This window comes from Dermacentor andersoni, chromosome 1 (assembly GCF_023375885.2).
Source record: "Dermacentor andersoni chromosome 1, qqDerAnde1_hic_scaffold, whole genome shotgun sequence".
In the NCBI taxonomy this organism is placed as follows: Eukaryota; Metazoa; Arthropoda; class Arachnida; order Ixodida; family Ixodidae; genus Dermacentor; species Dermacentor andersoni.
In genome coordinates this window covers 375169885-375197263 of record NC_092814.1, presented here as the reverse complement: position 1 = coordinate 375197263, position 27379 = coordinate 375169885, and the positions used below count along the sequence as shown (strand labels likewise).

General features: G+C 45.1%; 1 protein-coding gene across 1 annotated transcript in view; it reads right to left on the bottom strand.

Annotated features, from left to right (window-relative positions):
* The window catches only part of LOC126518567 (tyrosine-protein phosphatase Lar-like), a 111605-nt gene that overhangs the window by 6967 nt on the left and 77259 nt on the right, over positions 1-27379 (bottom strand). Inside the window, exon 7 of the mRNA XM_050168342.3 lies at positions 1662-1872. Within this exon, the coding sequence (XP_050024299.3) occupies positions 1662-1872 (211 nt within the window). The remainder of the gene's footprint in view (positions 1-1661; positions 1873-27379) is intronic.

The window sequence follows — 27379 nt, the reverse complement described above, 5'->3', positions numbered from 1 at the left end:
ACATTATGCTAATCGAAGAAAAGGTAGACGTTAAAGAATTGAAAAATTATAGGCCCATTAGCTTACTTCCAATATTATATAAAATATCCAACTATTTAATCTCCAATAGAACAAGAGGAAAACTGGACTTTAGCCAACCAAGAGAACAGGAAGGTTTCAGGAAGCAATACTCTACAATGGATCGCATCCATGTCATCAACAAGGTAATCGAGCAATCCCCAGAGTACAATCAGCCTTTCTATACGGCTTTCATATATTACGAAAAGACATTACATTCAGTCGAGGCACCAGCAGTCATAGAGGCATTATGTAAGCAAGGAGTACAGAACGTTTACGCAAATATCTTGGAAAGTATCTACGGAGATTCCAGAGCTATCTTAATTTTTCACAAGTAGGAAGAAACCTATAATGAAAGGGGTCAGACAAGGAGACGCAATCTCTCCAATGCTATTTACCGCATGCTTGGAAGAAGTATTTAAGTTATTAAACTGCGAAGGCTTAGGAATAACGATCAACGGCGAATATCTCAGCAGCCTTAGATTTGCAGATGACATTGTCCTGCTTATCAACACTGGGGACGAGTTACAACAAATGATTGAGGGCCTGAACAGACAGTGTATAAGAGTTGGGTTGAATACTATTATGCAGAAGACAAAGCTTATTATCAATAGTCGCGCACGGGAACAAGAGTTCGGGATCGTGAGTCAGCCTCTAGAGTCTGGGAAGGAGCACGGTTACCTAGGTTAATTACTCACAGGGGACCCTGATCATGAGACAGAAATTTACAAAAGAATAAAAATTGGTTTGTATGCATTCGGCAGACATTGCCAGATCGTGGCTGGAAGCTTACCATTATCGTTAAAAGAAACGTGTACAATCGATGCATTCTACCGGTGCTGCCAGATGGGGCAGAAACTTGGAGACTGACAAAGAATCTGGAAAACAAGTTAAGGACCGCGCAAAGTGCTATATCACGAAGAATGTTAGGCGTAACGTTAAGAGACAGGAAGAGAGCGGTGTCGATCAGAGAGCAAATACGGATGGCCGATATTCTAATTGACATTAAGAGAAAGAAACGTAGCTGGGCAGGTAATGTAATGCGTAGGCTAGATAAGCGATGCACCATTAGGGTTACAGAATATGTGCCAATAGAAGGGAAGCGCAGTCGAGGACGGCAGAAGACCAGGTGGGGTGATGAAATTAAGAAATCCACAGGCGCTACTTGGAACCGGTTGGTGCTGGACAGGGGTAATTGGAGATCGCAGGGACAGGCCTTCGTCTTGCAGTGGACATAAAATAGGCTGATGATGATGATGATACAAAAGCACTTGAATCCAAAACATGTGTAGCATACATGATTTACTCGAGCAGGTTAAATGACTGTGAACGGCCCGTTTCGAAGGGGAAGCCAATAACTCATCAGCATGAAGCAAGAAACAGGACGCACTATTCAGTACACGACTCGCACTTTATTCGTTAAGATGGCGACAATACCATAAGCTGCTATACTAATTCAATACTAAAGCATTACCGTCGACAGTTATCGTCAAACTCGTTCTGCCATATTTTTAGTGTTGTGACAAAAAAAAAAGTCAGGTCACGTAGTAATACATGCCCTGACAAACTCTTGCTTTGCCGCTTGTAAGCAGTGTACGAGTTACCTGAAACCTCCGTGCGTACGTCCGCCCAGGTGGCTGGTCCACATCCACGATAGCTGCAGCCGCGGACGCCCACTCTGTACATCGTGTAGGGTAGCAATCCGAAGAGCCTGAGAAATACGTGGTGCTCGTACGGGTTTGCTGAGTGGAATGTGGCATCGCAGTCCACGTGCGCTTGGCAGCCAGCCCATCTGGTTCCGTTGTCAAGGCTTACCTGAAGGGAGGCCCCGGCTATCAATGGCGTAACCAGAAATTTAACTCATGATGGGTTCTCTCTTGATGTATGTTTATGTATAGTATATAGGGTGTTTTTAGACAATAGATCTTTCATAAAGAAGCAATGACCGTGAGACACATGTCATCTTCGCATACGAGTTTACCGCGAGGCAGAAATGCTTTGCCACTGTTTAAGTACTCTGAAAGACTAACTAACAAAAGGTGCTAATAAACTTTTTATTGTTAAGTTGAGCGCAGTTGTTTACATGGAAATCTCGTACGGCGCCAAAATTCATGGCATACGCCTATCTTAAAAATCCAGAAAATGGCGCACAGTTTGAGATATTCATCATAGAAATTGAAGGCCAAATCCAGGCAATATCGAGACAACGCGTCAGGCTGCAAGTCAGAAGGCAATGCCCCATTAAAATGTGCGTGACGAAGTTTGAATGACAGCAGTCTGCGGCACATCCTGACCCGACACGCAGCTGTACATGCACACCAGACAAAGCGTGCCGTATCAGTAAGTGCCTCGACTGGCCGAAGCGTTCAGTTTGAAACTTCTTCGCGTTTGTCGTCACGTGGCATTTCGATCTTGTATTAAAGCGGGGCCGCTTTTACTGCGCTTCCGCGGTGGTCGGTTTTGATATTGCTTAGATGTACCGCTCAAATTCGATGATAAATATTTCAAATTAGGTGCCATTTTGAATATATTTAAAAACTGCGGGCGAATTAAAACGTAACTACCGTCAACGTAACCATTTAAACTTCCCTTAAGGCACTAATAAAAAGTTAGTTGATAAGTTTTGGTAATAATTCTTTTCAGAGTAACTTCAGGAGCGGTGAAGTATTTCCGCCTGGCCGTAGAACTCGTGTGTGTAGACGACAAGTGACTCAGGGTCCTAGTTTTTTTAAATAAAAAATCTGTAATGTCCTAGAAAACAGCTTGAATATAGAGGTACGTGCACAAACACAGACAGGTGGTTTGTAGAAAGAACAGACAATTATGGCAACTCTCCTGCACAAAACACAATTTATCAACGAAATGCACGTTTTTTTAGTTGCCTTATAACCACATTGGCTTAAGCAGTTGGTCTTATGACAAAAGGTTTTCATTATACTGACGCGACGCCACTTTGTGTCGAGTCGTGCTATGGTCAGAAATCACATATAAGATAATATTCCTCTAAATACCTATCTGGTAGCATCTAGAAAATGCGCACTAGAGCTTGCTTTTCTCCGCCACTTTGCGGCGAAACTAAGCATGCAGTTTCACAACACCCAACTTTCCGTGTTAACGAGCCATTGTTCAGACCGTAAAGTAAAACCGCGAAAGCAGCTAGTTGTCTGTTTCTGCATCACGCAGAACATATATAGTCAATCAAATGCGACAATTTCAGTGCGTCACGCACAGTCACGTCTTTCAGATGCTCAAATGAGACCTTTTTGTTTTTGACCACACCACACAACACAGAAGGTGTCGAAATATAAACATTCGGATTAAGTCCACTAGCTTCATCTATATCTAATTTTACTTTTTCAATTTGTTCATGTATGGGAGTCCCCCTGACAGTTTCTAAATTTGGGGCTCCCTGTGTAACACTGATTTTGTGTACAATTCCTTGTAAAACTGACATCGTTGATGAACAAAACTTGAACTTGAAGTTGAACTTTTGACCTGTATAAAAGGTTCGGTTAGGCAGAAGCCTCTGTTGTCAGTCGCCTAACGTACGCCCTCCCATACCAATGGACGCGGAAGAGCGAGACGCACAAAGGAAACATTATCCTGCGAGGAGCGTAGAAAACTGTGCTCGGCCTCCCAGATCAAGCGAGCACTGACTGACGCACTAAGATGAGAATACACAATAGCTTGGAGGAACACGAAGCAGTTGCACGAATGGCACAGCGGGAGCGACTCATCACCACTGCGCAGGGCAGGTTCGTCCTGTAACGATGAGGCTACCCACTGAATCCCGAGTACTTCAGCGGCGGAACAGACATACTGAACAAAGCCAACAGAAACAAGATTTACATCACACACATCCCCAAGAACATGCAACGGGGAACTCACGCGGAAAGGAGACGAGCGCGTTTCTGAGCACTCTGGCGGTAACACGAGCATGATCGCAATAACTAACAGGCGGACGCGAGTTGCATCCCGGGAAGAAATGACTACACGATTGCAGTTACAACTTATGACCGGCAGATCCTTGTGAACATAGTCAAGACGAGATCGGTAAGGGGTCCTGCCCGCATGCAGCAGTAACAATCCACAGAAAACCCCTCCGACTGCTCCACTGAATCACCTGGTGTCCAGCGCATGAGAGTCTGGAGGGCAACGACGACAGAGTGCGCCTCTCGAGAAGCAGACAACCGAGCTAGGGACTCTACTTTCCGATCCCCCGTAACCAACCCATCCCCGGTCACTCCGCGCTGCGGGGGTTCTTTGAGGAGCGGGAAACGAACACTCGCTCCCCTTCCCCCCGCCCTAAACTCGCACGCAGTCATGGAACGGACGGGCAAATTCAGGCCAACACTTCTGCTATTCTTCTCCGACAGAGTGAAATCGCATAGGCGGCTTCTCCAGTGCGGAGATCGACCGACACTGTCACATGTCACGTAGGACTTTGGGAGGCGCCCTCACACAGGGAACTCCCCATTCACACTAACCTCAACCTTCTTGCTACCTAGGGAGACGCGTCTCGCGCACTGCAATCTGAAGGGGCAAACGGCTATTCTTAATCAAGCCCGCGAGCAGCCCGCGCAAGTGGAGCTCTAGACCAAGGGCGCCATCCTTAGGCAACCTTCTCCTTTCTGTTATTTTCTCTCTGCTTCTATAAAGTTTTCCATGTACCATGCCCCTTTAGTTGACAAATGAACACTGAACTTGATGATGTGTGGTGTTTAGGGCAGAACGGGCCAGATATCTCCAAATAGTTCCATGCAAGTGGCGTCAGTGAATTCTGAATGAGATGGAAAGAAGAATTGCGTTAGGTTGATGCAACATGATTGTAGAAGGGCCTAAAATTGGTCGCAGGAAAGTGCGTGAAATAAATCGGCACTAAAATAAAGACTGTGTTGTGAGGTTTGCTATGACTACAAAATATATATTTACAGACACCTCATATACTATGAGTTAGCGTCAGTAGTACTATCACCTCGTGAGGGCGCTGAAACGCAAGGGCCAGGAGACCATGTACTCTACAAAACTACTATCGCAGCAGCACCCTTTGGTTGGAAGATGAGCTATGATAGTCTTGTGCTGATAACATCTAACACAACACCATTTGGACAATTTGAAACCGTCTTCGTGTGAAAAAAAAACAGCTGGGCCTACAAGAATGCCTGATATAGAGGGATAGTATGTCGAAAGGCTTGCGGAAAGTGCTTGCAACGTTCGGCTTGTGATTTGTTAAACTGCACAAGGACGTCGAGGACGGTCAGCCTTTCATAACATCTACCACTGGTTGGAGGTTCCCAACCACTGCGTAAGTAATCGGCTGTGCAGTATGTGTGCCCTATAAGAATTCGACAGAACGAGACATCGGTTTGTCGTGATATTATTATAAGTGGTGAAATGCCTGCCTGTGGCTTGACTAGATGGAATTTATTAGAGGTATTGGCAGCCTCTATAATAGCCTCCTAGCTTTTTTTACGAAGGAAGGGCTTCCAATCTATGCCGATGACTGCTATGAAAGAATTTAAAACTATTGTTGTGCAGGTGGCTCTTTCGTCTGCTAGCATACTGCCCTCAATGCATGTGCGCTGTGGCACCAAGAATATTATTGCATAACGATTATGTATGTAAGTGGTCCACAGGAGCGTATAAAGATGATTTAGTACGGAATCTTTACGTTTACGGAGGGGCCTCAGAGATCTAACCGCACTTGGAGGACCATAAAATATTGTGCCTTTTTGTAACGGTTTTCAATCTGAAATGTCGGCAACAAAAAATGCACCTATTACAACTCACTGTCTTTGCACATCTACGTGTTCCTCTGCCTTGTGGCTTAAATTGTGTGTAATTTAACAATGTTTTTGGTGGACAAAGAAGCTCAAAGCAATCCTTTAGCGTTTATTTGATTTTTGCACGCTTTCTGGCGTTCTGAATTTCATCATCGTATGCGACGTTTCTTAGGCAGTCAGTTAGTTTGTTTAATACATTTTGTAGTAGAATAAATAATCAAGCCTTTTAGATATGCCCCAGCGTCGTTTATATTCAAAGCAGCAGTGTCCTCTCGACCCAAATATATCAGCTCTCAGAACGGTTTATAGTTGGCTAAATCGACTTTTCTTAGCAGAAAACGTTGCAGGAATATTGTCTTATTTTGCTAAGTTTAACATAATTTGGGAACAGTCGCTTGGAATGGGGCTTCTTAAGAACCTACCACTCCAGGTAGGGCCTGAGTGTACTCGACACTATGCTTGTCTATGGAAGATTAGGTGTTACGTGCTACGCTGTAGTACGTTGGCTCTTACTAAGCCCACATGCACCTCAGGAAAAGGGAAAGTTTTCAGTTGTGCGCCCTCTCGCATCGTACTGAGTCTCCGCATAGTGTGCTATGTGCTTTTAAATCACCAACAATTATGTATGACTGAGGAAGTTCATCGACGAAGCTCTTACATTATGTTCTGGAGAGAGAGAAAGATAGCAAAGAGAGGGAAGGCAGGGAGGTCAATAAGACAAGTGTCCGGTTTGCTACCCTACACTGGGTGTAGGGGTAACGGCGGTAGAAATAGGAAAAGAGGTGGCAAGTGATCACTTTGTGCGCAACGAAGCGCCATGACGCGAAAGTCCCATAGCTGGTGAAGTGCGTTGAACACATGTGGGATGACCCAAATGCCAGGGGTCGTTACGAGAATAGCATGCTGCAGGTGAGCCATGGGGCTGAGTCGAGACATGTAAGCACTGGATTAACTGTATACAAAACTTGCACTCTACTTCGCGCTGACGGAGTATGCAATTTGCCTAAGAGTACGCGAACGGTATTTATGAGGTTCCGAAGCATCGCAACCACTTGCCGGTCTTTTTCGGGCAATTTATCGGGAGTCGGCGCTGTGGACTCTACCGCGGTACGCTGTATCCTTTGACATGAATGGGGTGCCGGCTGTGCCTTCTTCTGTGTCTTCAACTGTGGCTTGAGCAATGGCATCGGTTGTGGCTTCGGCTGTGGTGGCGGCTGTAGCTTTCGTAACGCGCGACAAGCTTTAGTATTGGTGTGCTCCGGCACGACCTTGTTGTCAAAGTTGGGCTCGACCCTGCCTGGCCTAAGGGGCAGAGGAGGAAGAGTTGTCAAATGCGGCGCGCTTTTCACAGAGGCATCTGCGTTCTTTCAAGCCCAACAAGGTCGGGACCATCGCTTTCTAACGGCTGCAACAGCCTACAGACGAGACGAACGCTCTCTCACCATCTGCTTCAAGACTGCTCTTTTCGTGGTAATTTTGGGGCAGTCCTTTAAGGTGGCATCATGGGATCCACTGCAGTTGTGGCATTTGAGAACCCTAGCTGACTACGCAGGAGCTTCCAGCTTGGGTCTGCGCGTAACACAAGCAAACGGTCCTCTTAACACACACAGTGCTCACGTGGCGCTGCCTCATGCAATTGAGACATTGGAGTGGCCTTTGGATAAATAGTCGTTCGGGGTGTTTAATGTTGCCCACCTTGACATGTGAGGGAAGAGAATTACGCTTGAAAGTTACCTTCGCACAGTGGGATGTGCCAAACCGAGACACATGAGTTATGGCGAAGTCATCAATGGCTGGCTTCACTAGAATCGGCGAGATAGCGCTGGAGATGCAGACGTCCATGACGTAATAAGAGCAGTAGTGGTGTCGCTGTCCAGAGGAATGTACGAGCGGTCCGCTCGTACATTCATGCCGTACATCCTCGTACATTGCTCGTACATTCGTTCATGCCGCTAAGTTTCGTAAGTTTGCTCAAGTCATCAGCGGGTCTCGTGCACAACGTCAATTGCCAAGACATTTTCCTGTGTGTTGAGTCTGACGTCTGCGACTTCATTTAGTGACACTAGTTCAAGGAGCACTGAGAAAGACTGTCTTCTGACCACCTCGGGTTGTCGGTAGCAAATTCTGGTACAAATAGAATCGCACTGAGTGCAGAATTCCGAGTTGGGGGCTACAGTCGTCGTGCTTGAAGACAGGTAGCTCCTAGTGTTTATTCGTTTCGCCTTGCGGCTTCTCACAAGCTGGAAGTCATCATCGGAGAATATGTAGAAGGGGCAGCGCAAGACAACAAAGACAAAGAGGCAGTAAACACACAGAACAGCGCTGATCTTGCTCGAAATGCATGTCAAGGTTGTGGGACTTTGCAGCAAAGAAAATATGCATATTACGCGGTTTACCTTTTTTACTGATGAAGCTCGCTGCTCAAGGTTGTGGCTGTTGAGGAGACACAGTGCGCGCTCCTTAACTTCAGCGGACTTCAGAGTTACTGGTCGGAAATTCTGTCCTATTGCATCTAACCCTTTTTTGCAGAAGATACTCTCTGGCACCACAACAAAAAAACATTCCTTATCAGAGGTCAAAATGTGAAGGCTTTTACTAATAGCATACTCTACACATTCGTTTACAGTCTTACTCTTCGAGCGCTTCTCTCCCAATTTTCCCACAACATCCATACACTCAGAATGGTCAGTAGCACCACTGTCTCTATATCGCTCTCAAATATATCGTGTACCTAGACTCGTTCAAGACCGCGTGGGTGCATGAGATTCAGGAAATAAGATGTTAGGACCACAGAGAATTGATACAATACAGTTCAACTTACGACGATTAGCAAAGCCTGGAAAATGCGGACAAATCAGCGGATCTCTTAGGCACGTAAGACCCTCTGGGCCGCACTTCTATGCGACAAGGTAGCCTAGCCGCCTGTGGGATTATCGTACTGAGCTATGTCTTACGCTCGGTTGCGGAAGTCGGAAGCTCAAATGCCTCCCCCCCCTCTTTTTTTACGATGGTTTACGTATCTGCGTATGACATCCTCCAGTGCACTATATCTGCAAGCTTGGAGTGGCGCCTGGCACCGGGAAAAGATGCCGAGAGCGAGTGGGGCTATACTAATCAGGGTTCAACCAAATTAGGAAGGCCCACTAAGCTTGAACAAAGACACTCCCTCCCCAAAACAGGAACTGGCCTCCTTGGTGCAGTATTCGGCCACAACTTCCCCAATGATATCTACAATTAACACACGGCCCTCAGTCCCCAGCAGCTGCGGAGCACCTGTCCAAGGCGGCGGTCAGACCTGTAACGCAGCACAGGGTGCTAAGAATCTGTGTCCGGACACGCCGCCCATGCAAACTCAACCTGTCAACCTTTAATTGCCGAACTCTGTCGAGTGAGGCTAGCTTAGCAGTAATGCTCGGGGAACTAGCAGACATTGTTTGGGATATCATCGGGCTTATTGAGGTTAGAACTGGTCAGGCTTATACGTTGCTGAATAACATCCCTGTCCTCTGCTATAGGGGTCTGCCAGATAAGAAGCTATACGGAGTAGGATTCTTAATCGATAAGAACATAGCGGGCAACATTGATGAATTCTACAGCATTAATGAGCGGGTAGCCGTAGTCGTTATCAAACTTAGTAAGAGGTATAGAATAAAAGTGCAAGCCTACGTTCCAACATCCACCTACGACGATGAGTAAGTAGATCAGTTTTATGAAGATATTGAATTAGCGATAAGAAATGTGCAAGCTCGATATACAGTAGTAATGGGTGACCTCAATGCAAAAGTGAGGAAAAAGCAGGCGGGTGAACAGGCAATTGGCAACTACGGCGTCAATTCTAGAAACGCTAGAGGAAAGGTGCTGGTAAAATTCGCACAAAGGAATAAGTTGAGAATAATGAACACCTTTTTCAGGAAGCGTAGAAACAGAAAGTGGACCCGGAAAAGCCCTAATGGTGAAACAAGGAATGAATTTGATTTCATACTTTGTGCCGATCCCAGCATAGTGCAGGATGTAGAAGAGATAGGTAGGGTAAAGAGCAGAGATCATAGGTTAGTGAGGGCTGGTCAAGAATTGGTCAAGAAGAAACCGGCCAACTTAAAGGCAGTAAGGGTAAAAGCAGACAAATTTAGCCTGGTATTTGCAAACCAATTTGCAGTCTTAGAACAGAGAGATGACGATGATGACAAAGAGGTAATGAATGGAACCTTAACGAGGCTGCCTTCTGAGGCAGCAAATAAAGTGGGAGGCAAGGCACCAAGGCAATCAGTAGGAAAGCTCTTCCAAATAACAAAGGACCTAATAAAGAAACGACAAAGAATGAAAGTAACCAACTCTAGAGATAAGACAGAATTCGTTCGCGGAACTGTCAAAACTGATCAACAAGGCGTAAATATGTGATATTCTAAATTATAACGTGAGAAAGACCGAGGAAGTCGCAAAAATGGTCGCAGCCTGAAATCAGTGAGAAGGAAACTTGGCATAGGACAAACCAAGATGTATGTACTTAAATATAAGCTGGGTAATATCATGAGCAATCTCGAAGGTATAATAAATGAAGCAGAATAATTCTGTAGTGACCTGTACAGTACCCAGAGAACTCAGAACTCCATTCGGAACGATAATGAACAGGATACAGAAACTCCTCCTATCACTATAGATTTGGTCATAAGGGCCTCGCAAGACAGGAAATGGGGAAAAGCAGCAGGAGAAGATGGAATAGCAGTCGATTTAATCAGAGATGGAGGAGACATAATTCTTAAAATACACGCGGCTCTCTATACGAAATGTCTATCAACTACAAGGGCCCCAGAAAATGGGTATAATGCAAACATTAAACTAATCCACAAAGAGGGAGGCATTAAAGAACTGAAAAATTTTATAGGCCTATTAGCTTACTCCTAGTATTATATAAAATATTTACCAAAATAATCTCCAATAGGATAAGGGGAACACTGAACTTTAATAAACCAAGCGAACAGGCGGGCTTCAGGAAAGGATTCTCTGCAATGGATCACATCCATGTCACTGATCAGGTTATCGAGAAATCCGCAGAGTACAATAGGCCTCTTTATATGGCTTTCAAAGATTACGAAAAACCATTTCATTCACTAGAGATACCAGCAGTCATAGAGGCATTGCGTAATCAAGGAGTACAGACCGCTTACGTAAATATCTTGTATACCTATAAGAGGAGATACCTATAAAGAAAGGAGTCAGACAAGCAGACACAAGCTATTCAATGCTATTCACTGCGTGCTTCGAAGAAATAATCAAGCTATTAAACTGGGATGGTTTGGGAGTAAGGATCGACGGCGAATACCGCAGCAACCTTCGGTTTGCCGATGACATTGTTCTATTCAACAACACTGCAGACGAGTTAAAACAAATTATTGAGGACCTTAACAGGAAGAGTGTAAGAGTGGGGCTGAAGATTAATATGCAGAAGACAAAGATAATGGCGAACAACCGGGCAAGGGAACAAGAATTCAGGATCGCCAATCAGCCCCTAGAGTCTGTGAAGGCGTGCGTTTACCTAGGTCAACTAATCACAGGGAACCCTGACCATGAGAAAGAAATTTACAGAAGAATAAAAATGGGTTGGATCGCATACGGCAGACATTGTGAGCTCCTGACTGGAAGCTTACCGTTATCATTGAAAAGGTCATTGAAAAGGAAGGAAGGAAGGCATTTTACCAGTGCTGACATATGGGGCAGAGACTTGGAGACTGAGAAAGAAACTTTAGAACAAATTGAGGACTACGTAAAGAGCGATGGAACGAAGAATGCTAGGCATAACTTTAAGAGACAGTAAGAGAGCGGTTTGGATCAGAGAGCAAACGGATATAGACGATATTCTAATAGACATTAAGAGGAAAAAATGTCGCTGGGCAGGTCATGTAATGCGCTGATTAGATAACCGTTGGACCATTAGGGTGACAGAATGCGTACCAAGAGAAGGGAAGCGCAGTAGAGGACGACAGAAGACTAGGTGGTGCGACGAAATCAGGAAATTGCGGCTGCTAGTTGCAATCGGCTGGCGCAGGACAGGGGTAATTGGAGATCGCGGGTAAGAGGCCTTCGTCCTGCAGTGGACATAAAATAGGCTGATGATGATTATTCCTACACTCAGCTATGAAGCGTGGTCTTTTTTCTTCAGTCCCCCGGTTTCCTGCCTTTTTGTTTCTGCTGTCTTGCGCTGCCCTTCAAGATGTTCAACTGGTACCAACTTGCCCAAATGTCGATTCATCATGGCAGAAGTCTTCAGTGCTCAGCGAGTAGACACTAGTATCGTCGTGGTCGGTGTTGTTCCGGAGGATGGTACGCTACCTATATGCAGCCACCGCTGAAATCACCATTCCTAGCAGTGGCGTAGGAAGGTAAATTGTATTCCTGCCACTCGGCAGCAGGGTTGCGGCAGTGTTCCGGCAGCTCATCGTCTTGTTTGTACGCAGTTCGTAGCGGTGATCGACGTGCGGCGGACCAGCCTGGCGGAGCACGAAATTCAAAGCCTCGGAGCAACGAATCTGCGCTGCCACCCCAGCGCCACCAGCCTCCGTCCCGGTCGCCGGCTATAAAGATGGGAACTTCTTGGCATCCAGCACTCGGCAGCAGGGTTGCGGCAGTGTTCTGGCAGCTCATCGTCTTCTTGTTTGTACGCAGGTTGGTTGTGGCTCACCGAAGCCTTTCCTGCACGCGCATTTCCCTGCCGCGCCTGTGCTGCCATTTGCTAGTAATTGTGAAGTACTAGTGTCAGACACGCATCGTAGGGCGGTGATAAAGGGAATGCCCCGTTTATTCCGATGATGTGCAATATATACAGAAGCACTAGTCACATGACTTTTGTGATAAGTGCGGGATGACAGCCAAAGAAGTGTGCTCGTGTTTTATCTGCAGGCTGACGTCACAACTAGTTCAGGATGCCGACGAACGCAGAACTTGCGAAATCTGTTGAAAGTTTGACTAATGAGGTTGAGAAAATGAGGAATAGCGTAATCATGTTCAATGAGCTTTACGAGGAAATGAAAAGTCAGCATGCCGCCCTTGCCAAAAATAACAATAAGTTGACCTGGGCGAATCAGCAGCTAACACTGCGCGTGGCAGAACTCGAGCAGTACTCCCGCAACAACAACTTAAAAATAAAAGGAATTCCTTCGACACAGGGCGAATGCTGCACCGCAATCCTTAAGCAGATCGGTGAAAAAGTTGGCTGTCCAGCCATTGATTCCGACATTGACATCATACACGGTGTTCCGGCGAAGGAAGGACCGCGCATTATTGCCCGATTCTGTTCGCGTGCCAAGAAAACCGAGTTTGCTGCAGCGGCAAGAAAGGCGCGATTGACGGCTGGCGCTATCGGTTTCACAACACAATATGACAATCTAAAGCTGGTCTACATTAATGAACACTTGACCGCTGAAAACAAGAGACTCTGTGCTCCAGCACTTGAGCTAAAACGAGAGAAACATTGGGCATTTCTCTGGACTGCTAACGGCAGAATTCAAGCTCTCAAGTGCAAAGATAGTCGCGTGCATCGCATCTCGGGTGTCAATGATCTTTCACATGAACAATCATCTTTCAGATAGCCAACCGTACACTTATTACAGTGTAGATAAACTAAAACAATTACTCAGTAAGTCGTCCGCATCACAAAGGTATGTCATCCATCTTAAAACGCGGAGCTTACCTAAACATAAGGATGACGTAATAAATTTTGTAACTTTTTCCGCTCATAATTTTTCGGTTATCTGTCTCTCGGAGACATGGCTATCACGTCAGGATAATAACCTATTTAAAATACAGGGTTATGATGCTGAATACAACCACCGAAATAGTGACCGCCATGGCGGTTCTGCCATTTTCATCTCTAAACAGCTTTTCTACAAACGCCACTCTGACATTACATTTAACCTTGATAAAGTTGAATTCGTGTGGGTTGAGTTCGACCGCGCATCTTTTCCGTCTAACAACTATCATTGCATCCATTTATTGTTCCCCGTCGTCATCATACATGACTTTCTGCGCAGAACTCGATAGCATTTTAACCCGCCTGAATCGTGAAAACAGAAATTTAATTATCGTTGATGACATAAACATAGACATTACTGATATCATGAACAGTTGTTCCGCGGAAAACGCAAACTGCTTTGTCGGCCATGAAATGGAATCACAGTTACAATCGCCTACACGCTGCATGTCACACAGCCCTGTTACTCTCATTGATCATGTTCTAACAAACGTCATTCCGCCTCAGATTGCTGGCGTCCTTAGCTTTGATATCACGGACCATTACCCTATTTTCTTGTTGGTTGAATCGCACAATCAATGCAAAATAAAAACTTCAAAAGGAATTTCTTGGACGCCAAGTTGTTTCAACAGAGGATTTCACACATGGACTGGAATGTCTTTCTTCATGCACCGAATGTTGAGGCAGTTTTAACAATTTTTGTGCTAAAATAACGGGCACAATTAGCTCATGCTCGTCATTTTCTTTTACTTACAAACTGTACTCGGCCCGGAGAAACCCATGGATTACGAACAAATTACTGCGCTTCATTCGTAAAAAGGATAACCTACATATGAAAGTTAAATTGTGACCATTTAATCTGGCTTTGAAAAATCACATCAAAAGTACTCTCATACATTATGTAGAATTTTAAAAACCACTAAACGAGATTAGCACCAAAATCAGATTATTAAAAATGGGAACAATAATCGAAAAAATTGCGAACTAATAAAAGAATGTTTGAACATGCCTAAACAACGACCTGTAGCAAATGATGCTGGCCGGCGTCTCGCTAACCCTCCTGGTAGAGCTAACGCACTGAACAAGTTTTTTTCAATGGTGTCCTCAAACCAACCGACTCATATATCGCACTATGCTCGCTACTCCCAATCATTTTATTTACGACCTAGGTCACCGGAGGAGGTTTTTCGTGTTTTATGTGTCTAAAATTCACTGGCCCAGGGTTAGACCTCATACATCCATCTAAAATTAAACTGGTTGCTCATGAGCTAACGGGTGTTCTTGTTACCCTTATGAATAATATATTTATCAGAAGTATTTTTCCTTCCGTACTAAAACAAGGAAAGGTTGTGCCTGTTTATAAAAAAGGAGATCCAAGCGTATTAGGTAACTATCGCCCGATAACGATCCTACCATTCTTTCGTAAACCAATCGAAAACTTTTTGCTGACTGCCTCATGCAGTACCTCGAAAAATTTAACCTTTTGACACCACATCAAGACAGTTTCCGCCCTAATGTTTCCACGGAACTTGCTCTAATAAAATCCACTCACTACATTAAATACTTCAGTGACAAAGGGTGCTGGGCCGCAGCGTTATTTATTGATTTTACTTGGGCATTTGATACAATTAACCACACCATACTTTTTCTAAGTTAGAATCACTGGGTATCACTGGACCTGCTCCAACCCTTTTACAGAGTTATCTACTTGACCGTACCCAGGTTGTCCAATCCGCTGATGCCATATCGCAGCCAATAACTACTAATCAATGTGTTCCGCAAGGATCCATTTTAGGCCCTCTACTTTTTCTTTTGTATATTAATGACTTGCCTAATGGTCCTAACAATTCAGTATGCATACTTTACGCTGATGATACAACTATATTTGGTGGAGATAAAGTCCTTAATAACTTAACAACACGACTAAACAAAGACCTCAGAAAAATCGCGTCTTGGTGCATTGAGAATGCGCTGCAAATAAACGCCACAAAGAAATGCTTCATGATTTTTCATACGCATAATAAGCAAACCTCTTTAGTTCCGACTCTTAATCTAGATAACCACATAATTTATCCATCCAATACGACCATATTTCTTGGCGACGTTCTTGACTCGCGTCTGAAATTTTACAAACATACCATATTCCTTGTTAAAAAAAAAATGCTTTTGGTTTAGGTGTATTAATCAAACCTCGACATTACTTTCAGCAGCATATCGTACGGTCACCATATTATGCATTTATACACAGTCACCTGATATATTGGCTCCCTTTATGAGGAAACACGTATGAAACACACAGGTCACGCCTTCATCACTCACAAAACCAAGCAGCACGCCTGATTACATTTAGTCCTCACCTGGCATCTGCCCTCCCACTTTACCAATATCTAAAAATCCTTCCTCTCACTGACTCGTTACAGCTAAAACTTGGTCTTTAAGTTTATTGCATCCGAAATCAAGGTACTGTCATTAATAATATTTCTGCCCCCCAACTACACAACCGCAATAATACAAGATTCTCGGAAGAAAATAATATATTACCTAAAGTACGCACAAATTACGGCAAGCAGACAGCGCTCTTTTCGGAATATGTTTTGAAATTAATTTCTTATGAACATCAAGTGCGTCCATTCACAACACTCATTTCAAAAAGCATTGAAAATTCACTTGTGGTCAACAGCCTGTTAGCTATAAATGACCTTTATTGACAACGAACCACGCTTTGCTTTTTACATAGCTTTTTACACTTTACGTTATGTATAACCGTCTAGTACTTAATTCGTTTTATGTATATTTCTCTGTATAATGATGTTCTAATGAAGTTATGTATTCTCTATTCTCGTCATTTAATTTATCTTTGCTAATACTGTTTCACTGATCTGCAACACCACTGCCTGTCTGTATTTGATTATTTTTTGTACATACCACAGGAGGTTCCCTCGGCTGGGACTCTGGGACCTCCTTCTGTGCTAATATTTACCATATATTTTCCTATACTGAAATATTTATTTAATAAAACCTTCAAACCTTCAAACACGTGGCGCCTCCACCGAGATATACACATAAATAGATGAAAACAACTGAACTCGACAAATAGCTTTCTGGCTCGCAGACACTCTCGAAAGCTCTGGAAGGTTCTTAGTGGGGGGAAGAGGGGGGGATGTAAAAAGAACTTATTTTGACTGTTCTGACAGCGATTGCCTCACGGGAAGTTCTGTGTTTTAAGTGCTGCCAGGCAACACCTTTATCGACTATTACGGTCACAGCACATGACGAGGCGAGAGCGGCGTTGCGGTCCTTGACGAAAGTGGCCTATTGCTTAGAAAATTTGTCTATGTTGATTTCAAGTGTGTTTCCTGAACCCACAGCACCTTTCAACTGAATTTATGAAGGAGGTCTTCTACGTCATGAAGATTGTGGAGAAGAGCATGCACGTTCCATTGCAAGATTTATGTGTCAGTACTGGGAAAGAAGTTAGCGTTGTGTGCCTAGAGGAAAAATTTAGCTTACAGGATGCTTTGTGGTACAAGTAATCTGGGATTTTTTTTTCTTTTTAGCCGCGGTCCTGACACTTGCGTTGTTCCTTTAGCGCTAGCTACGCCATCTGCTTAGGAGCTGTGTACATAGCATCTTCCAAGGTGCGGGACATCCGCTCTTGCGAGCAGTTTGGTGAAAAGCTCGGTGGCTCCTTCTTGTGGGACGCCGGAGCACCGCCGGCTGCAGCCGCCCAGGGGGCGGATAGGTGTGCCGCTGGCTCGCTGCGTGTGGGCCGGACAGCCGCCAAAAGCCAGTGTGGCGCAGTTCTCTGACGCGCTACTTTGGCGAAGCTACTTTTCGGCAGGATGGACAACCACCTTTCGTGTATCCTTAAACGAAATCACTTTGACTTCGATCTCCAGTGTTTCCTTTTTTTTTCAGGCTGTTGCATTACCGTGAGTACGCAGCATGATCCCCGTCACAGTTCACGCAGTGTGAGGTGTCCTCGCATGATTCGGAGGGGCGTTAATTCTGGCGCACTACATTTGGTACAGCTTAGTTGACTTCGGCAATTTCGTAAACTGTGGCCTAACCTTTGACATTTGTAGCACAGGATGGGATTTGTAATAATGTCCCGACATAGGTGTCCCCCTTCCCAACTCCTACGACAGTTATGGGGCCCCACCTTTATACTACATCCAATGTACATACCTTCATGTAATCAATGAAGAACTTGAGGTGAAAAAAAAATTGAACTTCACCCTGATCTTCGCATAGGCTGTCTAAATGGTTCCTTGCAGCACACTTAAACTGAATGTCAGAATAAGATGCTTGCTTAGGATTTCTTTACCATCGGTCCTCATGTGACCCGCTTTATACTGGTCACGTTCTGCTGATTCCAACCCTTTAGTAGTAATATCTCCCGTCAGATCAATCAAATCATCATGGAAAGGCACATCACGGGTGCATTTCAAGGTACGGTACGGGGCTATAATTACTATAACATGCCTGAAAAAGACAAGATTAGGCAGCATTTCATGTCGCTTCATAGCGCGTAGTTCAAGATCACCTGCTCGACAACTTGAAGACTTTATAACCTCGGACGGGAGCTTCAGTTAGTGATTTCAAAACCAGAAAACTTGAGATCGTTCTCACTGCCTTCTCTGTTTTGGCCGAATGTATTAGATGCAATCGTGAAAATTTTTCAGTTTTTCGGCCAAATAAACTTGTAGACTTCGGTGCGCGCTTTTTGCCGAGGCCGATCAGGCAGGGGGGGGGGGGGTAGGGGGGAGGAAGATTTGCAAAAATATACATCGACGTTTGGTAGCAGCACCAGCCACGTACCATGGAGCCCAAGGAGGGACGCTGCAGGACTTGGAAAGGACACGTCCTGCAAACGCAAGCTGTACGCCACTGCTATAACATAATATGAATAGCTAAGGATGGTTATTTCACACATTGTTAACGCGCGTCACCCCGAAAATCGCAAGTAAAAGTATTTCAAATAAATAGAGGATAAAGAGACTCAAAGCACTAAATATAGACAAAGATTGAACAGATGTGCAAGAAAATACAACTACCACTTTCTACCACAAAAAAAAAAGACTAATTATGGGATTTATTTGCCCAACCCCCGATCTCATTATGAGGCACGCCGTAGTGGGGGACTGCGGAAATTTTGACCACCTAGAGGTCTTTAACGTGCCCCAGATGCTATGTACATGGGTGTTTTCGAATTTCGCCCCCATCGAAATGCGGCCTTTGTGGCCTGGATTTGATCCCGCGACCTCGCGCTTTGCAGCCCAACACGAGCGCCACTATCCAACCACGTCGGGTCCTTTCTACTACAGTCGGCGGGTGCCGTCTACGTGCAGCCGAGGCCAAAGGTGTGTGTTCCTCCGCCGAGAGGCCTTAAAGATCCAAACACTCAGCATCGACTCAACCCCCAGGATCAACTTTACCCTGGGCGTGGCTAAACCACGCAGGAATTTGCGGCTTTTGTGAAAAGCGCTAAACATCGTTATTCTGCCTTTTATAGCGATACCGTCGACGTCTTTACTAAACCTGTTGGGATCTCGGGCCATGAGCTGCGTACTGCGGCTGTGATCAGCGCATCGTAAACTACGGTGCATCGACGCAGCTGTTTACTGTGATCGCTACGGACGGAGCTTGCGTCGACTTCTGGCTCAAGTGATGCCTGATTCAGTATCCGCTCGCGGCGATCAGCCACAAAGGGGCCCTATGGATTGTGCATCGTTGGGATTTGCGGCGTTTGTGAAAAGCGCTAAACATCGTTCTTCTGCATTTTATAGGTCAGTGCCGGTTCATAGAGTTGTAAACTGTAGCTCAGTGCACGCTGCAATTCCCACACCCAGTGCCTATGATTACATGTGTACAGTATGGGTGTTGACATTGACATATCGAGAGTGGATAGGTTGCCATAGCGATCGACTGCAGTGTAGCAGCGGTGAAAGGCTTCGTTTCCATGCAGCTACTGGTTTCTTTGCTACATGGTGCCCGAGAGGGCGACTGATTGTTCTTATGCTTTCTGCGGCTGATCTTCTAATCTGCTGCGGTGACATTGAAGTCAATCCCGGCCCTGACAAGACAGACAAGGTTCTTGATGCCCTAAAGGATGCCGAATCTGCGCGTGAAAATTTTCAATAGGAAATTAGCAGTAAGATGAAGGACATTTTATTAGGTATAACTGACCTTAAGAAAAGCCTTTTGAAAGTGCAACCTTTGCTAGATGATTCTTTGGGAAATGCCACAGTGTTATCCGCAGTCAAAGAGGGTGTCGATGACATCAAAAGCGATCTTTCATCCTTTTCTGATAGGCGGGATTCTGAATCTAACATAATTGAACTCGTTGATGACCTCAACAATCGCATGCGCAGAAAAAAATCTGATGTTCAAAGGCTTGCCCGAGGCAGAGAAAAAAAGACTACCAGGCTTCTCAAGTTGTCATTGAAAGCTTCTGCAGGGATCACTTTGGCCTCGAGGTAACCTATATTGAACGCGCACATCGCATTAGATCTCGCAGGCAAGGGCAGCACCGGTCAGTAATAGTGAAGTTTCTACACTACAAGACCAAATGCAATATTCTTGCTAATTCCTACAAGATAAAAAATTTGAAATTAAAGGTTTGGATAGATGAGGACTTTTCACCTCGAATACAATTCGTGCGCAAACAGCTTCGCAACTTTGCTCGAGCGAATTGTCAACCCGATGAAATCTTTAAGGTATCCTTCGATAAGCTAAACATAGGCAGGAAATTCCAGAAAAGACCACCATTCCGAGGGCCGGGTCGTGGAATGTGTCCAGCGAAATACAAACCCATGACGGAGTCACCACGCGCAGAAAGACAGTGGGACACATACATTTTCTATAATTTCCGCGAACTTTCGTAGCATCATTAAGAAACCAAGGTCAGCTTACTTCCCTCATTCACGCTTGTAATGCAGATGTTATGATTGGGGCGCAAACGTGGTTAACTCCTGAAGTTAGCACTTCTGGGCCGCTATATTGTACACGTTCGAAAAGCCGACGTTCGATTTCGCCTCACGCGATTGGACTAGATTGGCCTAGGCCGCGATATCGGCGCAGCCTGGACAATCGCGCGAGGCGAAATCGAACGTCGGCTTTTCGAACGTGTACAAGAAAGCGGCCCTGAACTACACATTTCAAATTGATTCACTGTTTTTCGTAAAGACCGTGTGGATAGAAAAGGAGGCGGTGTCGTAATAGCCGTAAGAAAGCATATAAAGGTAAAACCCATTGCTACTGACAGCATTTTTCAAACTATTTGGGTTGCGTGCTATTTACCAGCTGTAACTTTGGTTATTGGAGCATGCTATAGGCAACCTGACTTTCTACAAGATTTTTTTGAGGAACTGCAGTCTGTATTAGGCTCCATCCAATCCGAATATACTAACTATCCCATAATTTTGGCCGGCAATTTTAACTTTCCAGGCATAGAGTGGTCTGCTTTAGAATCCCTAGCACGCGCCAGACACGCGATTGTGCAGATTTTGTTGACCTTTTAGAATATTTTCAGTTGTCTCAACTTATCGAAATCCCTACGCAGCACAATGATATTCTTGATCTGCTTCTAACACACCCCGAACGTGCTACCGTGGATGTACTAGAGTATATCAGTGACCATCGTGTCATAAATTGTACCTTTAAAACGCAAACCGTGAAGAAACCGCGACCAAAAAAGAGGATTTATGACTATTCTAAAGCATATTCCGAAGGCTTCAACTCTGAGCTTTTCGAATTTTACCTGTCATGCATTTTGTCTGTCATGTCATGCAAACGTATGAAAACTGTTTGTAGCAAGATAACTGGATTCGTTTTCGTCACGAGCTGTTAAGATTGCGGGAGAAGTACACTCCAAAAAAATGGATCTATGAAACAGCAGACAAGCCATGGTTTACTCGAGAGATTAAGCGATATTTGAATAAAAAGAAACGTTTGTTTCGAAAAGCAAGTGCAAAATCTGTTGAAGCTAAGTCAGAAAAATGATCGCTTTCTAAAGAATGTGCATTACATATTGAGGCTGCCAAATATATGTGTTTCAACCAGAATATTTCGCAATTTCTAAAAACAGATCCAAAACATTTTTGGAAGGTCATTTCTCCCGCACCTACAAAAGAGTTACCTGTTTTTGACGCTGAGTCTGGTGCTGCAATTGATGTCTTAGATGTTGCTGATCGGTTTTAATTTATTCTTTTGTAGTGTATTTAATGACGAAAAGCCCCTCGATATGTTAACATAGTTTTCTGATAGCTCTCCATTTATGGAAATTATCACTGGGACAAGTGACGGTATTGCGAAAGCTATTGAGCGTTTGTCATCGTTTTCTAGTCCTGGTCTTGACGGTACTTGCACTAAGCTACTAAAAATGACAAAGCACAATTCTGCTCTTATACTTACCCTATTGTTTCAACAATCTCTCGACACCGCCCGAAATTCCTGACGTCTGGAAATCGTCACGTGTAATACCATTATATAAAACCGGCGAAAAAAACAAGCTAACGAACTATAGGGCTATATCCCTTACGTTTGTTGTATGCAAACTACTTGAACATGTGTTATCTTCTCAAATCATGCAGTACATGGCTAGCAACCACATTCTATTTGCCAACCAGCATGGTTTTCAACGAGGCTGGTCATGTGAATCCCAGCCTCTTGAACTAACTACAGACATTCAACATAACCTTCACGAACTTCCACAAACAGATGCCATATTTATAGATTTTGCTAAAGCCTTTGACCATGTGGCTCATAACCGTCTCATATATAAAATGAAGCTGATTAAAGTTGACGAAAAAGTAATAAACTCGGTTAAAGAATATTTAAGTAACAGACGACAAGCTGTCCTAATTAATTATGTCCGTTCGTCATTTCAACCTGTTCAGTCCGATGTGTCTCAAGGTTCCGTTTTGGGATCCACTCTATCTTTAATTTATATAAATGATATTCATCAGGGTATACACTCGGAAATCCGGTTATATTCCGACGACTGCGTTCTGTATCGGTCATTAAAATGTAAGGCTGACTATGATAAATTACAAAATGACTTGTACAGGATTGGAAGATGGTGCTCAGACTGGCAAATGAGCGTAAATACCTCAAAAACTAAACTTATGAGATTTACTACTTGCAGCGAAATTACGACATACACATACTTTCTTAATGCTGAAGTTCTACAAACTGCAGAATCAATTAAATATCTAGGGGTTCATCTTTCTCCGACTTTGTACTGGCATAATCATGTGGGTTGTATTGTTTCCGCTGCATGCAAATCTCTTGGCTTCATTCGTCGCACGCTTTGTCAGGCTAATAGTGATACCAAGCTTCTTACCTATACCACCGTACTTTGTCCAAAGCTTGAGTATGCCTCATTTATATGGAACCCGCACCAAACGCATCTTATTAACAAATTAGAATCCTTTCAGAACAAGGCAGAGCGATTTATTACAGGTAACTATTCACAACATCCAAGCATCACGAAAATAAAACATGACCTAGGGCTCATCCCACTGCAGACTAAAACAAAGATATCTCGGTTAACTTTCTTCCATCAGCTTTTTCATCACCCAGATATCTTCTCGCAGGCACACATCTTACCAGCCAAAAGGAAATTCCCACGATTTGATCACGAATTTAAGGTCGAACAAACATTTGCACGTACTAAACTATTGCAGTTTTCATGTCTGTATTTAGCCATTTCGGAATGGAATCGTCTCCGAAGTAATATAGCCGAAATAACTGACCATATTATATTCAAACAAGCACTTAATGAAACATTCAGAAATTAGAAACATTAACATTTCTTCCTGCATTTCTTCAGATGTGCGAGGATGTAAGATTATTGTTTGTATAATGTAAGAATTATTGGCGTATGATGTTGTCGAATGAGAAGCGATGTAAAAGTTGCATAGCATGTACGACTTCATACAAGGATATTCGATTACATGCACGTTATATTATACCTTTGTATATCAATTGTTATTCTCCCCCTCCCCCCTATATAATTCTCAAGCTGGGCCTTTAGGGTCAATGAATGAAAAGAAAGTAAACGCGCCAGTGCTAAACTCTCGTGTGCTCGCGTCCTGGTGTCGCAACACATCAAACGCCTGCTGACGCAGACTAGGGGACACTGAACTTCTGTAGACGCAAAGGCTATGCAAGCAGCTTTTCGCTTCCAGGCCGAGATTTTCAGTCAAGTGCTTCTATCCTCTCCAGTAATGGATACGCACCTGCCATTACGTCTCTCGCCCACGTTGTTTTTCATCTACATGCGCAATTTAGATGCATCCGCCTGAGAGGGGAGCGAGCCACGGTAAGTTGTCCTCGCTTTAAAAACGCATCAACACTGGTTCAAGAACCAAGGTGCCACCCGCATATTTCTCGAATATCACTCTATCTACAAGAACTCTCCAAGTTCTCTCTCCTAAAACAGAATGAATTAGCATAGTGCAGAATAGACACGGGAGGACAGGGCACAGCGCAAGCTCTGTCCAAACCCGTATCTTTATTGAATGGATGGATGCAAAACTTTAATGAAGGTCCTGAGGTACGCGACTCAGCGCGCTGCGGCCGCTCCCACGTTGGGACAGTCAGGCCATGCCCGACCGCCGCATCGTGGGCCCTCTGGACAGCCCATAGTTGCGCCCCGGCATCGGGGCTCTTGATAGCGGAGAGCCACTTGTCCTCATTGATTTGTTCTGTGCCTCGTAACGAGGGGCAACGCCAGAGCATAGGGTCTAGGCTAGCGATGTCATTGCAGTGCCTGCAAGAACTAGTGGCATAGGTGTCGGGATAAAGCTTGCGGTATAAAGCCGGGCTGGGATACGAGCCTGCTTGCAATAATCTGAGGGTCAATGCCTGTGCTCTATTTAACTTCTTGTGTGGAAGGGGAAAGTCTCTCCTGCCGAGATAAAAGTGCTGTGCAATTTCATTGTATGTGGTCGGTTGATCTCTGTTCTCCACCACTGCGAGCCGGCGTTGTAGTTCTCCATGGTCGCGGAAAGCGAGACCTCGCGCCTTGGAGTGGGCCAGCTCGTTGAGGTTTGTGGGGCCTCCCATGATAGATCCCATGTGAGCGGGGAACCACGTGAGAGTGTGGGTGGCGATGCTTTTGCCGTCGAGGATGCGACATGCTTCCTTACACACAGCGCCAACGCTGAAGGCGCGGATGGCTGCCCTGGAGTCGCTGAAGATATTGGCATGTTTGTCGTCCAGGAGGGCCAAGGCAAGCCACTTGCTCGGCCGCACGCGACGACGTGCTTCGTACCGAAGCGGCGTTAACGGTCGAACCCCTGTGGTTGATCGACACTACCGTGAAATTGTTGCTGTTGCCATACTGGGCCGCGTGAACGAAGCAGCTGCCGCCAGGGAGTTCTGTCACGCGGCGTAGGAGCTCCACCGCCCTGGCCTTCCTTCTTTCTACGTTATGCTGGGGATGCATATTGCGCGGGGCGGGCGATATGATGATTGTATCTTTCTGCTCTTTCGGAAGGCCGTGGTAGGCGTCTTCGACAGTGGTCAGTGGTACGCCCATCTCTGTTAGGAGTTGTCTGCCTGCCCTGGTGCCGGAGAGCCTGAGAATTTGTGCCCTTTCTTGTGCTTCTGCAATTTCTTCCAGGGTATTATGAATACCCAACTGCAGGAGTCGGTCGGTGCGTGTGTAGTTTGGTTGTCCGAGCGCGCTCAACTCAACTCTTGATCCCCCTCCTTATCATGGCATTTAGTTTGTCTCGCGCGGCCCTCTTCCAGACGTGCATGGCCGCTATCTACGTACGTGAAATGGCATAACAAGAAAGCGTGGACTAGCCTTATAAGATTCTCTTCGCTCAGGCCTCTCCTTCTGTTAGATACCCGCCTGATTAGACCGATGACGCTATCCGTCTTCTTTGCTAGTTTGTGACTGGTGATGCTATTCGTGCCCGCCCCTTCGAGTGTCATTCCCAAGATTCGAATGGACGCGACTTTGGGAATGCGATCTCCGCACTTGGTGTAGAGATTAATGTCAATTTCAGAGGGGCGTTTCCAGTTCTGTGGCTTGCCGCCCTTTCTAGTTGGGCTGTAGAGAAGGAACTCCGATTTCTTTGGGGAGCACCGGAGTCCCGTGTCGGTTAGAAAGTGCTCTGTAGTGTCGACAGCTTCCTGGAGAGCGGCTTCGACTTGTCCGTCACTGCCACCCGCGCACCAGACAGTGATGTCGTCTGCGTAGATCGTGTGATCGATGCCCAAGCGGAGAGTCTTTATTGCGCTGTTTCAATTTATTCCGTATCCTTAACCAACTCCGCCAACAATGCATCTCTTTAAGTAGGCTTTCTCCTGGGCTCGACTTATGTTACTGCTCAATAAATACGCGAGCACTGATGATATGCCCTCCATCGGAAGCGAAATCTCCGCGTACATTGCGCTCATAGTCGCGTTGAAAATATTGTCAATTTTGAAAATAGTGTCTTTTCAACCTTTGTCTCGCCACTCAGTACTTTCTACTAATCTATATAACGGAAGGTCTGACAGAGTCCCGTCTTGTCGGGGAAGATCATTGTGAATAAAGAAAACACGGCTCAGACCAGGGTACAGTATATTCAATGAAAAGACGTTTAGGCTCCGGAACTTAGCTTAGCGGTGCTGTGTGATTTATTGACGATGGCCTTGCATGAGCAGACGGGATTCCGTCAGACGCTCGATAGTATAAGCCTTCTGCCGGCCTACATGAAACCTTTAATTTAGCAAATCCGGCGCTTACACCCTCGTTCGCAAGGACAGCAAGCGGTAAAGTACACTCCTTCAAGTACGTGTTATCACGTGCAGAAGGCATCGCACTTGCACGGCGGATAGGGGACAGTGCAAGTATTCCTATTAAGTATGTGCGCAGTCGTTTGAATGATTAAAGATTGCAAGTGAAAATGTAAGACCAGTTTTCTTGCGGTGGAAATGATGTATGCGTCATCCCAGTTGATCACGTGCCAAGTAGGCGCAGCATGCTCTGTGAGAGCATTAGACGAAACTTGCTTGTTCTTCACATTAATAGATTGCTCTCGAAGCCTGCTTTTGAAATTCGCGGTTTCACCTAAATATACGTGTGCGGAGTTTGCGCAAGGAATTTTGTGCACAACTCTCAGAAAATTCTTTCTCTCCACTTTGTCTTTGACATTTGTAAGGCTGCTTGTGAGTTTCCGTGCCTGTACGTGTGGCCCTGTACGTTGTCGGTGCGCAGAACTCGAGCGAGCACTTCAATGAAGCTGGGAACATGAGGCATCGACGCCCGTTTCCCTTGTGAAAGACTGCTCGGTTGCGCCGCGCACATCAGCTGCCGTGTGACAGATTCCATGGGTGCTATAACGTAAAACTATTCCAAATGTTTCTATTCCAATTCTGCTATCAGCCCTCCACGATTGGTCAAAAACTTTTTTCGACCACCCCCACTTCAGCTGTCTGTCACGCGACGTCACGAACACCATGATACCTCCCCATCTGATATGATGTATACACACTGATTATGCATGATTTGACAGAAAAAATAAAAACAGTTATTTCTGATTCGACCCCTTTTCGCCATTAACCCTCGGCTATAGGTAAAAAGTTTTCGGGCTGCACCCACTTCACCTGCCTGCCACGCGACGTCCCAAAACCGCAAGAACTCACCGCGTCAAAGTGACGTGCACGCGATAAAGATGCATTAATATGCCGAACAAAACGGAATTTTCTTCGGAATAGCCGCAGGCTGCCCCGTCCCGAAAGGAATAGAAGATAGCTGCCGCCGATCACTCAGACGCTGGCTACTCGCACC